At 39.0% G+C, this 22,371-nt stretch overlaps 1 protein-coding gene across 1 annotated transcript in view; it reads right to left on the reverse strand.

The window, feature by feature from the left end:
- Positions 1-22,371, reverse strand: part of LOC124111886 — a 55,277-nt gene that overhangs the window by 27,116 nt on the left and 5,790 nt on the right. The window contains exon 2 of the mRNA XM_046471765.2: positions 3,547-4,029. Within this exon, the coding sequence (XP_046327721.1) occupies positions 3,547-3,950 (404 nt within the window). The 5' untranslated portion in view covers positions 3,951-4,029. The remainder of the gene's footprint in view (positions 1-3,546; positions 4,030-22,371) is intronic.

Consider the following 22,371-nt stretch of genomic DNA (forward strand, 5'->3'; position numbering starts at 1 on the left):
TGCTCGCAAAACTTAAGGCGAGCTCACGCCGCCCCACCGGTGGCACCCGCCACAAACACATGCAAAGGCAAGCCAGTTGTTCACCCGTAAAGACACGGGAATACACGGCACACGTCAAAATATGGAAATGCACCAGACATCATTTTGGTCACTGATACGTCAAACCAGGAAATGCTGTCTTCATGTCCAACACAAAGATAACACACAGGCCCTGAATCATTTAAACCCGACCAAACAACCCCCTGACGCTTACCGAAATCCAAAGTTCTGATAGTAACATACATTTCCCCCTCACCTTTACTAGTATATACTAATCTATACTGACCTCACTGCACAATTGAGTTCTAGCACTCATAAGGTTCTTTTCGGTGGAGTCTTCTATCGCCTACAGTGCATTTTGCCCACAGTCGCTTTGCCTACAGAAATTGTAGCATGGTGTGGTAGTCTGCCTACACTAATAATAATACATCCCTAACTGGCAAATGGATTAGTCAACTCACTATCTCGTTACAGGTTAACAAATTCAAACAAAGCTACTGTAACAACATATCAAGATAAAACTTGTAACTCTCTTATCTTGTTATGTTGTTACAATGTTTTTACCTGAGTATCTCACATGAAAAGAGAGAAGACAGCATATAATTAACAGTAAAGTATAATATCAGTGACAACATTAAATCAAGTATGAAGGCTCAGCCATACAAGATGATACTGGTTAGTCCAAACATGCAGCTACAGTGAGTAATAGGGATGAAGGACTCAAACTGGAGTTAAGCTACAGGGAGTAATAGGGATGAAGGACTCAAACTGGAGTTAAGCTACAGGGAGTAATAGGGATGAAGGACTCAAACTGGAGTTTAGCTGCAGTGAGTAATAGGGATTAAGGACTCAAACTGGAGTTAAGCTACAGGGAGTAACAGGGATTAAGGACTCAAACTGGAGTTTAGCTGCAGTGAGTAATAGGGATTAAGGACTCAAACTGGAGTTTAGCTACAGGGAGTAATAGGGATTAAGGACTCAAACTGGAGTTTAGCTACAGGGAGTAATAGGGATTAAGGACTCAAACTGGAGTTTAGCTACAGGGAGTAATAGGGATTAAGGACTCAAACTGGAGTTTAGCTACAGGGAGTAACAGGGATTAAGGACTCAAACTGGAGTTTAGCTACAGGGAGTAACAGGGATTAAGGACTCAAACTGGAGTTTAGCTATAAAATATGCGGGAAAAATCTAAGTTTCATCCGATGCCACGGCAAATCCACAGCATGTAGAGTATGTCTTGTCCCAGATAGGTGGTAGGCAGGTGATCCTTGGTGGGTACAGATACAGACTGAACAATCACCGTCAGACCTGTGTACACTGGAAGTGTGTCGATACCGGGTGCCTTGGAACATGTACAACTATTGGTGATTTTGTCCGAAACAGTACATCCCACAACCATCCTCCCGGAGATGAAACTCAGGATGACCTGCCCGACACATGGAAGACAACAACAGATGCTTAGCGCTTCCTCTGCATTGATGAAGGACAAGATGACAGAATCCTCTGCTTTGCAACAGATTTGAATTTGCGCCACTTGCAACAGCTGACATCACTATATCGATGGTACGTTCTACTCGTGTCCAGCCCTCTGGGATCAGCTGTATGTAATCCATGGACTCATTGGCACCAAGAAGACCCAGTTAGTCTTCTGTCCTCTGCCTATCCGTCGACGTGAAACCTATGTCCTCTTGCAGGTGTCCAGGATTGCAACTGGAGATCTTTTAGTTTATCCTTAAATAATTTTTTCAGATGACCTTGACTTTAAAAGGTTTATGATCTTGACACACATACGTTTTGATTTTCGTAAGGGCTTTATCTGTAAACATATCCACGCGATGCGAAGACTTACTGTAACTTGTTAATATCGTGATCTGTTTAACTTAATTGTGTTTTTGTTTTGCGCATTTTATATATTTGTAGTGTTTCCGAATAACATGTTTATACCATAAAGCGTATTTCTACTAATGTATTTCTGTATGCCTCGATTATATCATAAAACGGTAGGCATTCCCGGCTAATCCATGGAAGTGGCGCTTGCGGTACCAACAGCAGACTCATGAGTTCGGCTTTCCCGGGACTATCTACTTTTCCAGTGTTACATGCCCAGCCAATAACCCCACCTCGTCTGCACGGCTACAGTCGCCACTGCCGCACTGCCACTGCTCAGCCCCGCCCACCGTTATTTCGACCGATTTTTTTTTATCCACTAAGTAAATTTGTATTATACTTGTCAATTACTTGCTGGATTCTGTCACAGTAAACTCGTGACCAGTGACCTACTTTACCTCAGATACGAACTAAAAGTAAGAACTGACGGTCTGATCCCATTTGTTAGATACGTACACCAGTTGCCACATGGTATGAAAAGGGAGAACCTACGACCACGGTTTGGGGATTACAAACCTAGAAACATAACCAGGTCGAATCTGGTATTCGGACCCATCGTCATACGTTCCTGGCACCCTTAAGGGACTCAACTCTGCACCGCTAATTCTGGCATCGTAGCACACGCACACCTATCCCCGCAAGATAGTCTGGACAGTCTGTTTACTTTATTTGAAGTGTTTAGGTGACGTGAAATGGGATTTAACGACGTGTCCAAGATGATTACACTTATATAGTGACGTGCAGGCACACTGAGATACCATGCCGCAGCTTAACATGAACACCCCTCTCAGACACAGTATACTGACTCCGAACCGACCAGTCCTTGTTTTAGACCCTTAGTGCCTAGCGCGCAGTATCACAACCAGTACCATTTTATAACGTTTTTTTGTATGATCCTGACCTTCCGCTCTCCGGGAGGACGTTCTACCACCACGGGGGCAGTCTTGAAGTGTTTAATCTCATGATATGATACATGCCCGTTTACAAGGTACATCTGAGCAGGTTACATAATATGCACGGTAGGATACTGTACAAATTCTGTGATATAACCTGTCAAAGATAGGCGTCTCTCTTACGTGCTCAAGGTGATTGGTATTTTTCAACCCGTCACTTTAATGACTCGTGTGCATAATATGGATAGGAACATGCTTTGTTGGTTTGTTGTTTAACGCCGCACTCAGCAATATGCCACCTATATGACGATACAGACAATACAGAGACTGACATCATGAGCAATCGATCCGCGCAATTGGGATACGACGACTCACCAAGTCAGCGAGCCTGACCTCCCGATCCCGTTAGTCGCCTCTTACGACAAGCATGGGTTGCTGAAGACCTACTCTACTCCGGGAGGTTTACGGGTCAGGAACATACACACTGTTTGCTCAATAAAGTGTTAATGTATAGTTTTACCGAACAGTCGAGTGATATTTAAAAAAGGAGGAGTTATTGTATCACTTTAAACAATTGCAATTATTTAATTGTCTGCTCGAATTCATCCTGGTCAAATGTTAAATCTCGAAGTAAGCTGCGGATCAATCACGCCTTCGGCTGGTGCTTTGAAACTGACATTGAATGGAAACAGTTACGTTGTCTAGCTGATTATTGGGGATTACTTACGCGCTTCTCCACTGTGGTGGTTCGTATATGTAGTGGAGACGACCTTTGGTTGTTTCATGGTCCCCTTGTTGGTTTTGAAGGACGCATTTGAATACTGTGGATAGGTTCCTGGGAGTCAACACAACAACCTTCACGACAGCGTCCTCGTCCCTGTCGTCGTAGTAGGCAGCGTAGACAAATGTCTTGTTGTCATCCACCTTCTGAAATCCTTCATAGCGTGGTTGATGCGCTCGGTAAGGTTTTCTCAAATAGCTTTGTCTAAAATTTGCAAAGATTGTCGTGGATGACAGTTCTTTAAAATACGGCTGAACAAAAGCGTATCTATTACCTAGAGCGACCAATATAATCATAATGAAGGTGATTATCTCCAAAGCAATAACCATTTTATGCAAAAGTGTAGCCATTTTGAAAGCTAAAAAATACTCTCCTGCTAAAGTTTAAACCCGGGTATTTCTGTTTCTGTATTCAGCATTCGCCTGTTACCTGAAAAATAGATTGAATACAATTAGCAAGATGCAACACAAACAAAACCAATAAAGAATTTAAACATACTGTTCAATGAATGAGCCAGAGGTAGTTATTTAAATTCTGAATTACACACGATAGCAAATCATTCTCTTGTGTTTAAGAATACATATTATTGCACAAACTGAATTTTATGATTTCAACTGAGTCTAAGATTTTCAATAGAAGTTATTGTTATATAAATTGGATATGTTATACATTTGAGAAAAGACATTATATTTACTTCATTCTATATTGCATTGTGAGGTCGGGTATGTCATCGTTATTTGATGCACTAGATTCTAAATGCTTTGGACAATACTCCCCAAAACAGTTTTGCAGATTTCCAAAATTATATTCCCCTTGTCCTTGTAAAAAAAATACGTAAAAAGTAATTTGCCACAAACGGGCATCTATAGAAGCTCCTAACAGCCGTGGTTAATAATATATTTATCGCTTTCCATTGCTGTACTACCGCGTTCCCTTGCAATAATTTGGATAAGACATAGACGCCCCTTCAAGATGAAGAGTGTTACTTCTAAGGACACGGCGATATTGTGAGTACTATCTTTGTATCCATGTTCTATTTTCAGAAATATTCCGAAATTCAATAACAACGCATAAAGTTCTAGCAATTGGAAAACCATTGGTCCAGTTTTCGGCGCCATCTGGCAAAGAGAAGGACAGGACATGCTGTCCCTACATCTGTATCTGCAAAATTATTAACTTGTTTTATGAATGTTTAATATTTTATAAATTTAATATCAATTTAGAGCTTTGTACATGTTTTTGTCAAGGCAATACAGACAGTCCCTCAATTATGTTCTCCTTTCATTCACGTTTGTTTTGTACTGGTTGCGGGAAAAGCCCTTCACTAACATGTGACGAAGCAGATTGGTACCAAAAGACGAACGAGCCGTCAATCAAAATATTCCTCATTATTTTGAAAAGAATATCATTTCATAACTGTCATTTTTGTAAGTGAAAATATAGAGATAAAGGAATAACTGTCCCGTTTGTGTACACATGTTCTGTATAAGCTTTGTCACCGAGCAACTATATTGTCCTATTTACATCATTACTATTGAATGAATAACACCACCATGAACATATTGCAGTGAACATATTTTTGTCCATCATAGTTTATATCTTTTCATTTGATATATATTTGAATTCATATGAATAATTAAGCGAAGAAGAATACAATTTATCATCTAAAACTGGCTCCCACAGGAGATATCGCTTGGGTGAGATCAAGCGATATCTATACTGTAGATATCGCTGCAATGAAATTGCATCACAATGCTTTGCAGATCATTGTGACGTCATTGGTTACCATGACGTCACAATCAAATGTCATCACTAATGGCTCTGCTACTGAAGCTGTTTATCAGTACTTTTTACACTTAAGACACAGCTTATTACTTTCTACAAACTCAAAAAGTTGGAAGAATGATGTTGGATGATAAATAAATTACTCGTTGATAAAAGTGGAAAAAAAATCCCCGGCAAGCCTCGGAGTTTTCCGACTTTTATCAACTCGTGTTGATATATTTGATATCAAAAGACACTCGGGTGAGATTCTCTATATATCCTTCAGTTTCTGGACTGAACATCACTGCTCATCACTTGTCCCAGCAGGTTCCTTTGACGCGCCGTTTGGCTTGTGATTATGTGTAACTCACTGATTACTATACATTGACACGAAGCTGATTATGTTAGATCCATGGCAATACTATTCATATAACGCCATCTCCAAGGAATACATCACATTCAGTTGTCACCTTGGTACTTTTAATATCCCCAAAGTTGTGTAGAATACTATATACAGGACCGGCTCCGTGGTCTTGTGGTTGAGAGTCCACCCGGAGAGCGGAAGGTCCGGGTTCGATCGTCATACCAAAAGACGTTAAGAGATGGTACTTGTTGTTAATATGTCTGGCGCTCGGGGCTAAAACAAGGAATGGTCGGCTCGGAGTCAGTATACTGTGTCTGAGTGGGGTATTCATGTTAAAACGCGGCATGGTATCTCAGTGTGCCTACACGTCGCTATATAAGTGTAATCATCTTGGTCACGTCGTTAGCAGTATAAATCGGCATCAGTCCGGACTAGTACCCCCCCCCCCCACACACACACACACACACACACGCGACGCGACGTTATGGCTTGAATCACTTGAATCACTGAATCATGTATGACTGCACATTAGCCTACTGCTATTTTAGGGTTTGTCTTCTTCGTCGTAATACAGGTACTCCTTTTATAATCAGTGTGTGAGGGAGTGCCTGCGTGTGCGCGCATATGTTATAACAGATAACACCATGATATAGAATATGATGTATTGATTTCCAAGTTCTCATGATGTTATCGGCGGGTTCACAAGTCAGGTGATGTAAGGAGGAATAAAGAGGAGCATCGAAAAGATGTGATCCCCAGTACCCTCAATCGACTTGAGAAACAATACATCCTGTTCAGCAACCATCTCCTACCTCACTTCACTAGGTTGTAGTCACTCTAGTTTGATAACGGGGTAAGAATCCACATCACCATATGCAATAAACCAGAAACTGTCATCCATAAAGTTTTGCGTTTTGTTAAGATGTGATCCCACTCATAATGCTCACACCTACTCAGAGGATGTAACAAAACATATATTTTCGACAGTAATACAATTGCCAGATGACGCACTTTCAGTTATAATCTGACTGGTGATGCTGAGTGAGTGAGTGAGTGAGTGAGTGAGTGAGTGAGTGAGTGAGTGAGTGAGTTTTAGCAATATTCCAGCAATATCACGGAAGGGGATACCAGGAATGGGCTTCACACATTGTACCCATGTCGGGAATCGAACACGGGTCTTCGGCGTGACGGGCGAACGCTTTAACCACTATGCTATCCACAGCTCCTGATGCGGAGGGTCGACATTTGGCAGATAGTCAGCAATGAGGATATTTTAATAAGTAGAATTTCTAATGATAGTGCGCAACAGCATATATTGTATGCTATTTTGGTGGATATTCCCTGTCTTTGTCGTTTGTTTTGTTGAATGTTCTGTTGCCATGTTATGAATGTTGAGATAACTATCGAGCATACAGAACTGTAGTTATATTAATACAACATTTATTATTCAAAATATGAACATAAGCGTTTACAAAAATGTATCGTTTTACATAAAAACAAAAATAATTAAGTGACTCGTAATGTGCTGCAATCATAACACTGCACTGCTGGGTTGACTAGTTAGTCTCTAACATTGGAGCAGCTTGGAATTCACTCTTGTGAGAACATACAGTCAACATATTATTTATCTTTCTTATTCCATTGGGGTATTCCACTTTATATTTCCCCTATTTTCATATGTAAATTCTGTCTCCAATGTCCAGCTACCCATCTGCAGCTACACGCAATACAGTTTTGCGTTTTCTATTGTGAGGTTTGCATAAACAGTTTTCCTGACACCAAGAAAGACTTAATCATGGAAATCCTCCAACAATTTGTATTCAGTCCCTAATAGAATGGAGACATGGTTCACATCACATCGGAACATAAACCTGTTCCCACCTTCGTCTACACTGAGCCTAAGTCGTTCTACCAGTTTTATTGTACCGCATCGCATCGCAGAATATAAAGCTTTAGAAAGCTCCATTCATCCCTTCCTTAGAATTTGTTTTGTCGGAAAAGAATGTCCCTGAAGACATATCGATGAATTTGTTCAACGACCAGAAGCCCTGACCTCTATCATACCCCACCAGAAGACGACCCGTGAAGATCCGGGGTAGAATAGGTCTTCAGCAACCCATGCTTGCCGTAAAAGGCGACTATAATTGTCGTAAGAGGCGACTAACGGGATCGGGTGGTCAGGCTCGCCGACCTGGTTGATGCATGTCATCGTATCCCAATTACGTGGATATATGCTAATATTGTGTTGGATTGCCTTGACCAGAGTCGATTATTTACTGGTAACATTTTGCAGTGAGACTATTCTGATATGACACCAGTATATATTGTGGGAGATCACTGGTAACACTTTGCAGTGAGACTATTCTGATATGACACCAGTATATATTGTGGGAGATCACTGGTAACACTTTGCAGTCAGACTATTCTGATATGACACCAGTATATATTGTGGGAGATCACTGGTAACACTTTGCAGTCAGACTATTCTGATATGACACCAGTATATATTGTGGGAGATCACTGGTAACACTTTGCAGTCAGACTATTCTGATATGACACCAGTATATATCGGTGTAGATTGCGTCTTGTTTAAGCGAGAGCTTCAAAAAGTAAACTAGGACTTCTACCACAAAAGGAATATAGAAAAGGTTTTGAAAAAAGCGAGAAAAGGGAAAAGTGTACTACTTCGGTGAACATTGATTTAATTTGTTATAAAGTACAAATGTGTGATCTTTCATATCTAAGCAGGGTATGAAACTCCCAAAAAATTCAGCCAGACCACAGGACTGGCTAGCTGAAATACTTGCCAGCCCTGACCAAAACCTGCCTGCCCACTATAATCATATGTTTCTCAGGATAATTTAATTAAAAATATGAAAACTGATTGCTTGTAGCATAAGCGCATCGCTAAATGTTAGGTTGTCTAAAAGCTAACAGGATTTCTTTTTGGTTACATTTTATCATTCTTCTTTACATGTGAATTAATGCTTATCATCGGGAAATATTTAGAATATTTTCACCTATGAAATATGACCCGACCGTCGGGCAGGGGGATTTGAAAATCTGACAGCCCGAGTTGAAATCAACCCGTCTCGGACGGTCGGGCAGGCAGGTATTTCGAACGCTGATCTAAGATTACAATTTTTTTTTGAAAACTCACCCTACCGCTTCCAAGTCAACTTGATACATCGTCTACAACTTTGGCTGAGTTAAGGTTTAGTAAACGGAAGCTGACAAATATTAATAACACCTCTATAGACGTATTGTGAAATCTGTGCGGCAGTACATGCATTGGGGAGTTTACACTTATTACTTAGACGTGGCGACTTATGAGACAGACCCACAACCAATTACAACCTTTATAGTTTATACCAATAATATTGAAAGAGGAGGCCAAGAGATTGATATATGCATAACATGTGCACAAGGCACAACAGATTCATTGCTGTCAACTCTACGCGAGACATTATCCCTTTGTACTTGCTCGTCTGTATATTCCCGATACACAACGGTTGACTTATTTCTGTGATCGTCAAAGCTGAAGCTGCTACCAAACCTTTAGTGAAGCTGCTACCAAACCTTTAGTGAAAGGTCGAGCTCGGTCAACCATGCTCCCTACCTCACCTAATCTAGAACACGCAGCAGCAACAACAACCAGTCGATGAAATAGAAGTGTTTTCACATAACCAAGATATCAAACGGGTTGAGGCCGCTCACAAAACATTCTAAGCGGGATCATTCACTCAGGGGATAAACCTATTGTGTGTTGAAATTTGATGTCCCATTGTACGAGGGCTGGTAAAAAAGTACTTGCCATCACGAAGTGAACTAGTCAATGTATGACATTGTTTGAGTAGGTCATTGCATTTTTCATGAAATTCATGACCTCATGTTACAAGTGTATTGGGATAAGTGCCCTAGCCATTCCACTAGGTGTTCTTTGAATTTTGTAAACAGGTGGAAATCACTTAGTGCCAGGTCTGGTGAGTATGGGGGGTGAGGAAGCTCTTCGAACCAACATTGTCGCACAGCAGCCTTTGCAAGTCGAGAGCTGTGAGAAGAGGCATTGTCATTAAGTAGTAGAACTCCAGCAGTCAGCATTCCTCGCCGCTATTCATTGATAGAATCTCTCAGGCGATGAAGCAAATCAGCATAGTAGGCACTGGTAATCGTCTTTCTAAGTAATCACAAGGATCACACCCTTTCACTGCAAACACGAAAACGTCGTTTTTTTCCGTATATGGTCATTGGACGGAAAAACGACTAAAAATTCATTAAAATTGATTAATTGGTCAGCGTCTAGAAAGTGTCCAGAAAAGGGTCGAGTTTTTCAAGCGTAAAATGGACGGAAAAACGATGCTTTTTGCTCCGCCTTGTACAACTGTACAATCAGATGGCGCTGGTCCCCCGACGCACGTGATGTCCAAGGCTTCCTTTCGGAAGCTTTAGGTTTCGTATTTCTGGCATGCCTTGCTCTAGTATCTGTCGCGCGCAGTGCAGCGAGATTTGCTGATAAGCTAGTTTTAGGATATGTTACATGTTAATGGAATTCAGACACGCGCCAAGAAGTCAAACCAAACAATGTTACTAAGTTTATTGTGGTAACGGCTATGTACAGTTACCCCTATCGGATAATGGGTTGTGTTTCATTTGGTTATAACAATAACTATTTTTTTATGTGAAGTTTACAAGATTTACGACTTGGACGCGAGGTCGGTCACATGACGTTCTTCACGTGACTGTATTCTTGAAAAGGCGTAAACACTGACTACTTCCACATTCCTGGGGAAAACCCTTGGAATTCCCTGGTGCGAATTCATACAGAAGCGTGGTTGCAAGCCCATTTAAGGATACCCTCGCTACAACCCATCCCAGAGAGAAAAAACACGAAAAGAAATCCAAACTGTCGCAGTGACAATTTACAGAAATCTATGAATTTACCTTAGTATCTATTTGACTCATCTTCACAATCACCTTTCAATGATCGGCCAATTGATCAGTGATGCCAAAGGCTTGAAATAGCCACAGGTTAATTAACAACTTCGAAAATATCTCCCGTCACGTTTATCGTGTCGGCCATTTTGACGTATTGTACTTGATGTAAATGTATTACGACGCTCTGTCATTGTAATTGACTTACTGAGGTAATTCTGTAAAAGATCTTCTCATCTAATGAGGATATTGTTTGGAATATATTTCTTGTAAACATACTAAAACATATGTTCCTCGCTTTGGGGGGAACTATTTTATTCCGGGGTGGCCCATTAAATCTAGTAGTAAGTCAAGGCACCATGCGTGATCTGTTATTTTATGTGTTTAAATTACGATTTGGGGCGTTAATAAAATACACTGACGCAAGTATATTCTATTCAAATCAATTGGATAATTGAATATGCTTTCTTTTACTTATTACATAACATCACTGCACAAAATATGAACAGTTGCAGTAACACACTACGGTAATCGCATTAAACATCATTTTCAACTGTACAGTATTTCAGTATTTCAGTTATATCATGGTGTATCAGACTGATGTGGGATAAAAATCCGAAGTGGTTCAGGTCATCCAATGGGTGTTCGGGAAAAGGTGAGCGTATCCTGCCACACAAGTGGCACCCGTCACAAACACATGCAAGGACAAGTCAATTGTTCACTTGAACAAAGCACGGAAACACACAATGATGCCCGTCCTCAGTTTTACCAAGCATGTAAATTATTTTGTCCGTCAAAAACATGGACGAGTATAAACAATATGTTCATTCACGTAATACATGTCATACATTTGACAAAATGTATTGACTCGGAGCATTATTGTTAATCACAGCGTATGCAGCTGAACTCATCACCCATCCCATTATTGATAACCCTTCTTGAAGATCTATGAAATCAGAAGCTGCAACACTCTATCTTTTAACTGGCATGTCAGACTTCTATTTCATTACTCAGTTTTATTTGCACGGATTACTATGGAAGGGACATTGTCTCGTTGTCGCATTGTCGAATTGACGCCTTTACAAAAACAAGCAAAACGTGTCAAAATTAACAAAAGCGCCACAATTGGCCATTTGTCGCATTGTCGCGTGTTCGCATTGTCGCTCTTTGATAATCCTTTTCTTTATTTTACAAAAGGGCGACGATGCCGTAACGCGACATTTTCAAGGTCAAAATATGTCTCGTTGTCGCATTGTCGCCCCATCACAAATGTGTATAAAAGGCGTAACGTTCAGTTATTGTTACAGTTAGGAAGTTCAACCTGATAAATGTACGTCTTGAAATGAAAACACAAGTCCGTCCGCGAGTCCATAACGTTTTATTGTGAGCTCTTCTCTAAAAGTGCTTAGTGTTCAACTCCCAGTTCCAAACACGTAGTACCTCCTCAATAATCCACATACCTCCAGTGCAGTGGTCTTTCGGAAGATATTACTCTTGACCGTATTAGACAACGGACGAGTGCACGCCTGACCTGTGACCTCGTTGCAACCCTCGTGATGTGTTTGCCGAAGGGAGAGGTGTAGGAAATGTGTGCTCCAGCCCAGCGCAGAGCTCGCGACACACTGTATACTGATGTATACAGTATATTGCAATTGATATACTGTATACTGCATGTGATACTTATTTGCGGGAATGTTACAACTTTCAAGATTCAAGATTCAATTTGCATATATTTCATATACAACAGACCGCCGTCATATATCACTGGAATACTGCTGAGAGCGGCGTTAAAACAATTTTTTTCATAATGGAGCGCTGCAGTCATTTAAAATAGAACCGTATACATATGTACATGTAGTACCAACTCACTCTATTTGTTTCGAATATTCAGCAGAAAATATATTATTAACCAGGTCTTTGGGAAAAGATATCAGATTTTTATAAGCAGCCACATAGGGATGATAAAGGACCCCTCGCTGATTAGGTTCTCGTTTACTTAAGAGCAGAGTTGGCCATGTTAGATGATATAACCAAAATCCGGGAGCTCCGGCGGGGGGCAAGCTGGTCTTGTTAGTGTATGGTATGAGCTGTGGCGTTGACCCAAGAGAATAATGTAAAACATGCATATGAGACCAACTCAAGTCTATAATGATTGGGAAAGTCTAGATTTCCACAGCTCTAGCCTGAAATTAAGAATTGTTCTATGCTCCATTTTAATTGTATTATTTTCATTTTGTAGACATGGATGGACCAACCAGGAAAGAAATTGATGGAATATTAATATCACATGTTACCACTGATCCCGTTAAATTCATCACACAATAATAAATTAGTATTTGACATTACGGCATTTGATTATTAGGGCATGATCATGTACATGTTCACTGTAGTAATGTACACACCAGTCAACTTGATTATAATTTTTATCAAAGTGTAGCGCGGCATCAACGATTACTTTATGATATCCTCACTTGTCATCGATGTATTGACATCGAACAATGGACGGCAATTCGAAATTCTTATGGATAGCTTCAATAGGGACAGCGCCGGTGTCAGTACAATTTTCCTAGTTAAAATAAGTATCTACAAAATATAATCTGAAGCAGACAAGAACAATATTTTTTTATTAATGCTTACTTTCATGGATAGAATTAAGGCAATCTAGGCTTGCCAAATCGTTCTAGACTTGAGCTGGATTCCTTTTAAATTTATTCTGTATGGTCTGGGAGACGAACGGGCGTCAGTATCGCATTGAGAACTGGGACAGCCTTAATCAGTGTAATCGGATATGTTGTGGAGTTTCGGTTTTGGGCTGTTTGCTGAATATATAGAATTGCGAGTTATGTATACTCTGTATTCTTTCGTCTGGTAGCATATATATTTTCTATGTTGCTTTTTGAATTATCCACAAATAATGAGAACTACAATGTAAACCTCTCTCTGGAGATATGCAATAATACTACTGAAGGGCATATCTGAAAAATGGGACTTCTCGACAAATATTTCTTTCTTAAATACTACCCGTTACAGGCATTCTGATCATTATATCATACTTTGTACAGTTTAAAAGTCAAATAATGGCAAATTGTGTATCTTTCTACATTTTGAATTAATTATATTTTGTGAAATAAAACCTTAGCATCAGATAGTGATATACACGAATATGATCTATACTATTATAAATGAATTATCAATTTCGTATTATGAATTAGATAAACAGAAATATGATAGTAAAACAAATTATTTTAATCTATTCTTGTGAATAGGTAACGAGAGATCTAGGCAACGCACTAACGTAGCCATTTATGAAAAATGAAATATTAAAAGTTTAGGGGTTTGAACATGCACATTGAATAACAGGGAAGAAAGCAACGCAATAATTAAATTATGAATCAAATTATGTTATAAATATAACAGAATATTTAGAAAATATAAGTTTAATTTCTCATTGTTGGAAGGTGTTTAATAATTATATAGATTTTGTTTGATTGTTTGTTGTTTAACGCCGCACTCAGCAATATACCAGCTATATGACGGTGGTTCGTAAATAATCCAGTCTGGACCAAACAATTTAGTCATTATCATCAAGAGCACCGATCTACGCATTTGGGATACGATGACATGCATCAACCAAGTCAGCGAGCCAAGTCGCCTTCGTACAAGCATGGGTTGTTGAATGCCTTTTCTAACCCGGATCTTCACGGGTATTTTTTTTAAATAATAAGGTACAATGAAATTCTGTATATGTCCATAATAAGTGTGTATAAGTAGATGGATAATATGTCCATACACGCCAAGTAAATGGTATATGCATTAATTTAAATGCAAATGATTCAATGATGAGTTCTTTCACAAGTCCATATTTCAAGACATGTATTTGATATTCATAATAACTCCACAAAAGCTACACAATGGCAACAAAACGGTACCAGCATCACAGATACCAATAATACATGAGATACATATAATTACTTTAAAGTTAAAACATGTATCTAAATAGAAAATTAGAAGGATACACTTCCGACATTTTTCGTACTTTGTTTTCGTTTGGAGAGAGAAGTTGTGATTGGTATCTGATGGGTGCAAACAGGTGTTCCCTTCCGCCCAGGCCTTGCGGCAATGCTATAGCCCAAAATGAAACAAGCCTTGTTCAACAGGTTCAGACTCAAATTTCTATCCCACTTGGGCTCCTTTTAAATTTAAATATAATTTCTCGTGTCGATATGTGTCAGAAGAAATGAAATATTACAGCACTGGTGAATAGGTTATATGCGCATGTCAGCGTCGATCCTATAATATCCTTTTATGCAAAATACATATATACTGATGAATTAAGGTAGTAATACTACGCAAATATATGTCCAGATGCATACATCAGTATCATCTCGTGATCTTAATTCGTGCTTTGAGCCCTTTTTCTACCGGAGATTCTGGGGTGTTACATCACACCAGAAAGCCAGGTCCAAATTCAAGTCATATTTTCATGGTCCGTCTTGTATGTTGGAAACCAATATCGCAATATGGCTAAATATTGCTGAACGGGGTATTAACCCGATTACTCACATAATTATTCCATTTTCTACAGTCATCTACGAACACTATCTTTAAGGAGCTATATCTGTATCATCCAAATATCCATACATATATGTCCACATTTATATGTATAAAGCAAGTCGTCCTGCACTCTTCCTTAAAAGATAAATGTTAAGCATTTCCTCTGTATGGATTTATATAATGTAATATCGTTTTAATGTAATGCTGATGCAGTAAACGTACCACAGACCTAATGCTAGAATAACATCTAATTTCTGAAATGAACATATTTTACAGAAAAAAACCAGTTGTTTAAACAATACTTATAAAATATAAGAACAAGGAGCCAAGAGCCAAATATTGGGATGTGTTGGACAGATTTGTTTCGGGGTCTTATGACAGACAAACCTGATGCCTTTAAGTATAAAGATAAGTAAGTATAGATGTTGTACATATTCAAATATGTTCGTGATTAACCAAACCTTGAAAAATATTGAACGATGAGTGGTAACTATTTATGCCATTACTTCAAATTAGAATGAGAGCACATCAGGAAAGCATGGTACTTTAATATACGTATCTTGTTAACCCAATACGTTTTTTTTAGTAAGAGCAGCATGTATATCGAGAGTATAGGTTTGGTGCGTGACTTATCATACAGTACTTTCAGAAAGTGTGCATATTCTGTTTATCGGCAATAAATAACATAAGACGATTCATACGGGTAAATACGATTTACTTCAGAACTAGTATAGATTATTTAAGGTTAGGGGGAAATGTATGTAATCAACAGAACTTTGGCCGGGTTTGAAGGATTTGGGTCCTGGCTTAGGCTTTGTGTTGGACGTGTAGACGGCATTTCCAGGTTTGACGTATCAATGACAAAAATGATGTCAGAGAGAGAGAGAAGAGAGAATATTGTTTATTAAAGTGTCACATGTTATATACACTTCGTAATACGATATATACAAAACAGTAAAATATAACATCCGGCCAAATATGACCTACGAGACACTATAAAACATATCAATCATAAAACTATTCAGTTGAAACAGAATAAAAAATACATACCTCGTGATGCAGGCGCGGAGCACGGCCGTGGGCGGTTTCAGTGAAGAGCGCACCAGTATGCCAGGATACAGGGCAACTGACTTCGAAAGTCCTTAGTTAAACAGTGCGCTCCCCCTTAACTCCCCCCACCGCGTTGCGCCGCCCACACACCACGTCATACATACATACATACATACATACATACATACATACATACATACATACAAGTCATACATACATACTTGGCTTAAAATGAAATTGCCTTCTTTTAACCATGTTGTAAATTGATTTGGCTAAAATACATTGAAGCGATTCTTCGTTCATAATAAAAATAAACTTTTCTAAACTACTCATATAATGAAATGTTTTATCTACAGAAGTTGCTTCTTTAGCTAAGTTGTATCTTAAATCATCATAAAATGGACATTCTATTAAAAAGTGACATTCATCTTCAACATAATTTACATGATCATTAGTAGGATTGGCGTGACAATATTTACAAGTCCTATCCAACAGTGGGGTAGGTGGCTTGGCGTAGCGGCCGGTCTCAACATGTAAAGGTAAAATACCACATCGAAAGGATGCTAAAAGTCTTCGATGATCTCTAAAACGTACATGACATAAATAAGGCTCAGCAGTAGGTGATGATTTGTACATTCTGTATGTGCGTAATTTATTGCCATTTGGATTATTCTTGCCATTCCATAGCGCAGTATACCACATATCACAATCTTCAGCAGTTAAGAAACACTTTACACGGTCAACACACTGTTTAATGCTGTATCCACAATAAGGTAAATTTGACAAATTATAGTGAGCTAAAATGTTTACGATTTTTTTATCCCAGGATTGTGATCGGATTTTGGACCAATTATGAATGATAAGAGGGAGATGATGGGCCTGCATATTCTGAATTCTAAAATATAATCTAAAGCATTCAACGTGCTGTGACACTTTCACAGAACACCAGCCCATGTCCCCCCTCATAGCAGTAACTGGGGCATTTTTTCTTACGCCTAGAAACAAACGACAAGCCTTATTTTGAATTATTTCTACTTCCTTATACTTATTCAAACCCCAAATGCCAGCACCATAAAATAGAACAGGTTCTACAAGAGCTTTATAAAGCTTGTTAAATACTTCGTAAGACATGCCACCCGCGTGTTTAAACTTTGAATACAACGCAGAAAGAGCTCTGCTAGCCGATTTACACAGTACCTGGACTGTTTTGTGCATATCTAAATGCTCATTAAAAGTTAAACCAAGATATTTGTAAGAGCTTTCATAATCAATAATAGATTTGCCGCATACAAATACTCGCTCAGATCTAGCCACAGATTTGTTTCTGAAATGCATGATTTTGGTTTTGTCTGAATTAATATCCAAACGCCATTTTTGACACCATATATTTAAAACATTTAACATTTTCTGTAACGAGTCTTCGTCTTCAGCTAACAAGGCTATATCATCAGCATACAACAAAACTGATAACACAGAACTTTCAATAGGTATGCCACAGTTTAACTTATTCATGTCTAACACCAAATCATTAATATAAACGGAAAATAACGTTGGCGATAACTTGCATCCTTGTTTAACGCCCAAGGTAACATTAAAAGATTCAGTGATAAAACCATTGAGCTTAACTGCACACTTTACGTCCATATATAAGGCTTGTACAGCTTGTAGCATTTTACCATGAATACCAACAGACATAAGCTTGTACCAAAGGCAATTGCGATTAACCCTATCAAACGCCTTCTTAATATCAACAAAACAGACATACGTAGATCGTTTAGAGGCTTTACGGTTATTAACAATATTATAAAGTGCATATAAGTGATCAGTGCAGTTTCTCTTAGGTCTAAAACCATTTTGCTCTTCCACAAGAATATTATTTGACTCCAACCACTTCTGTATCCTACAGTTCAGTATACACGTGTAGACTTTACAGGGTATTGATATGATGCAATTCTCTGCCTTTTCGGGTGAACAATTGGCTTGCCTTTGGATGTGTTTGCGGCGGGTGCCACTAGTGGATCGGAATGAGCTCGCGTTTTTGCGAGCATCCAATGTCATCATTTATTATGATGAATCATGAAACATGCTCCTGATGTTGTCGCAATGGTGCAGTTGGCGCTACTTTTGGCAAGGGTTTCTCATGATAATGGAAATGCTTATGTCACTTTTGTTGACCGATAAACATGAAAAGATATAATGTTAGTGTATATGGTCATGTAATTAAGAAACAAACGACGAGTGGGAGTTGTTTATTGTACGATAAACAACGACCGAGACTCGTTTATTTCTATATGTGATATCAACATTACGTACAGCCTCTTTTAGGGTGTTAAATTAGGAAAAAATACACGCTTTACAATATTTACCCGTACTTAAATAATGATGATTCCTTGAATAGAATCCGACAGCGGCCATGCTAGATAAATCCATTTTAGGATTTGAGTTTGGTCCCGCATATTCTCACAATTTTCTCGTCAATCATCTGTACCTTTTCTCCCAATACCGATTGTCATATCACTCTCACTTTCGGATTCTCCAGCAACATTTATTGGGAACAACTCACTAGACACATACCTCTCAAAAATAAGGTCAAATTTACAAATTTTACTTTTCAAGTTGCGAGTGCATGTTCGAATCTCAATAAATGACGTCATGATAGAACAATGTTTTATCGTGAAATAAATATCGCTTCCTTCTTTGTTCTTTGTGATTTATCGCGTAGCTATGTTATATCATCAAATGCCAATTTCTAATTGCTTTATCATGACGTATCCGTGTCATGTAGCAATAACATACACAAATATCGTTGACTCCGACGTTGAATAGTGTCATGAAATATGATTATCCTCTTGTGTGCAATATTTCTGGTTGATAAATCTAACATATTCTTACTTTAAGAATAGCGACTATACATTATTATATATCCCTTATCAGGTCTCTGTAACATTTGCAAAATGATACAAATATAAAAATACAACTGAACCTAAATGTAATGTTTTAATATCCTTACGTTGCTGAGTGCAGCATTTAACAACAAACAAACAAAACATAATATCTTTAAGAATTATGTTAACAATTCCGATGCTAAAAATAATCTCACAATCTCCATACCTCTTTCTCTCTAGGAAAACATAATAACTTTTTTTTTAATAATCTGAAGGAATAATAATGGCAATACTATCATAATTATCATCAGTTTTTATGTTACTTATCCTCAAGTGAAGTAGTCCTCCACACTATACATTCAGTGAAGAAGCCCATGAACATATGAACTATGTAACATACATTCATGGAAATTAGATGAACAGTTGAAGTTAGCAAATGATATTATTCGGTCGAACGTCTATCAGCCATCTATTCTATTCATGAAGAACATTTCACGTGGGACCAAGAGAGGGAATTATGACTATCGACTTGCTAATTATTTTTTATATTCATGCCAGCTCAAACGATCTATTGGCTTGATTTATTGTTATGGTATCCACAAAATAAGTAGGATCCGATTTTTTCCGTTTTTGTTGAAATAAAACTGAATAATATTTGCTGTTTACATATCAAAGTTTGCCAAATTGTTACAAAATGTTTGCCCACAGCAAGGCTACGTATCCCCAACATATTGTGCTAGGCACAGTATCACCGGACTGAGGGAAGCGGTATTCCTCCTTGTGGGTCACCTGCTTGGCAATATGGGACGGGAAAACTGCAGGGGGTGAGGGCAGTTAAGTTGATGGTACAGACAGATAAGAGAGATCATTTTACAAATGTGAAACCTCAGTCCACAAAGGAAGAGGCGAAAGCTGAAACTTGGTGAGGTTTACAGAACAAAGGCAGTTATTTCTAGTTTCTTACTGACTCTCGAAGATACATTTAATAAAACAATTAATGTGTGTGTGTGTGTGAGAGAGAGAGAGAGAGAGAGAGAGAGAGAGAGAGAGTGTGTGTGTGTGTGTGTGTGTGTGTGTGTGTGTGTGTGTGTGTGTGTGTGTGTGTGTGTGTGTGTGTGTGTGTGTGTGTGAGAGGTAGAGGAAGAATTGTACACCATAAAAATGGCTACGTATGTAGTTGGGGTAGATATGTTGAATGCCCGGCCAGTATGACCTTTGAGTCACTACAGTTTCAGTCATAAAATGCGTAAAACAGTATTTGAGTGAAAGAAAACACTATAAGTGAGTGAAACAAAAGACCTCAGTACAGGCACACCCAGTCCCCCAACCCTGCATGTACCAATACTCGTACCTGCCACATCCTCAACCACTTACTCACACAATCATCTGACAACATGTTCGCCAACCCTCGTATCACAACGCATGCACGCATGCACGCACGCACGCACGCACGCACGCACGCACGCACGCACACACACACACACACACACACACACACACACACACATCACATTCTTCTTTCCCCACCATTATGTCTACGTCAGCCATCATGGATCCATGCGCATGCTTTCATACATAATCCATCCTCCCACCATTCCCCAACATCCATCGAACTATAACTATATCCGCCCTCATGTATCGGTTTTCGTGCTTTCATACATACATACACACCCCTACCATTCCCCTACATCCATCGCAGTATAACTATGTCTATAACCGCCTTCGTGCATCCGTACTTATGTTCACATTGTATTGCATATGCATCGAATTACACGTTTAAAATATCGTAAATATTTTACAACATGTACATATTATATATCAGCAAACAGAGATTATTATAACGCATTAGATTTCATCCGTCAAAACATCACAGAAAGAGGGGCAGCCTGGAATTTTACAATGGCATCTGAATGCACTAAGACGTTCAACTGGTCAGGAGGTGAGAGTTGCGGAAGATTACGGTAAACTTCAGTTACAGATCTCCATTACGAATATCTAAAGTATGAATAAAGATCACAGCTTGCTATGACGTGTACTTCATGCCTGCAGAATTAGCAATGTCCTTAGCTCTAAATTGTATGTCTAAATGCTTATGTAGACAAAGACCCAAATGTATATAGGCATGACCATATTATATTCTACGCAAATATCACCACATTTAAAAACAAAGCTAGATTGAGTCTTTGAAGGGCATTAAGAACTGATACACACAAGGAAAAATATTTATGGATGTCAACGGAGGAACACTGCGTTTCGGAATATATACTTTCTCCTTCATCAGGTGCATATTATTAAATGCTATGAGGCAGAGAACATATATTTGTACCTGTAAGAACAACAAAAGTAAAAAGATAGCAAAGAAGGGAACGCAACAAGGGAAGCCAACAGATAACTGGCATGGCGCTGATTACCCCGCCTCCTGTTTGTCCATTGTCCATTTCCCATTACCAATCATTCATAAGTTAAGTTTTGGCTTAATATAATGTGTGTTACTGTTGACCACTTTCTTAAAGGCATTGTTGGTTCAAAGCTTTCGGTCATAGAAGCCGTGCCATTTTTCTCTTGTCCGAGGAGTACACAAAGTATACGTCATCTGGACTAACATTTTTGGTTCGGTGGCTGGGTTAGATCGCCAACTTTGTGTTCTGGCGATTGGGTGCCTCACTCACAGTGTGGGTTCAAATCCCGGACGGGACTCAACCCAAGAAAGTACGAGAATCTGTACTTTACTCAGAAAGTGTTATCCCAATTATAACATTTGTTGTCAAGAAAACACAATAAATGTATATTCGGCTTTGGATGGGTAATGATATCACAGACATATACGGATATTGATGATGACTTGGAGGAGCTTCGTAACGCACGTCTTCTCAATTCAGGGATTGTTAAATCCAAATATGTGTGTGCGCGTGCGTGCGTGCGTGCGTGCGTGCGTAAATGTGGGCCTGTTGGATGTTACATAAAACATTCATCTTGAGAGGGATGGTAGTTCGAGTTGGATTAGCATGTTAACTATATGATCTTCTTTAGGCAGAGAATGCCGCGCATGAATGTATTGATGAAATTCCTAGGTACATGGGGCCTTTTCGTCCCCAGGAATACCCACAGTGGAGACTTCAATGGGGATAGGGTGTACACAATGTGCTACCTGGTAGATTGTGTGTCATCAGACCGGTCTTTGACTGATTGTGGCGTAAAACACACTTATTCATTTACTTATAT

This window comes from Haliotis rufescens, unplaced genomic scaffold, assembly GCF_023055435.1.
Source record: "Haliotis rufescens isolate VD_foot unplaced genomic scaffold, xgHalRufe1.0.p SCAF_2, whole genome shotgun sequence".
NCBI lineage: Eukaryota > Metazoa > Mollusca > Gastropoda > Lepetellida > Haliotidae > Haliotis > Haliotis rufescens.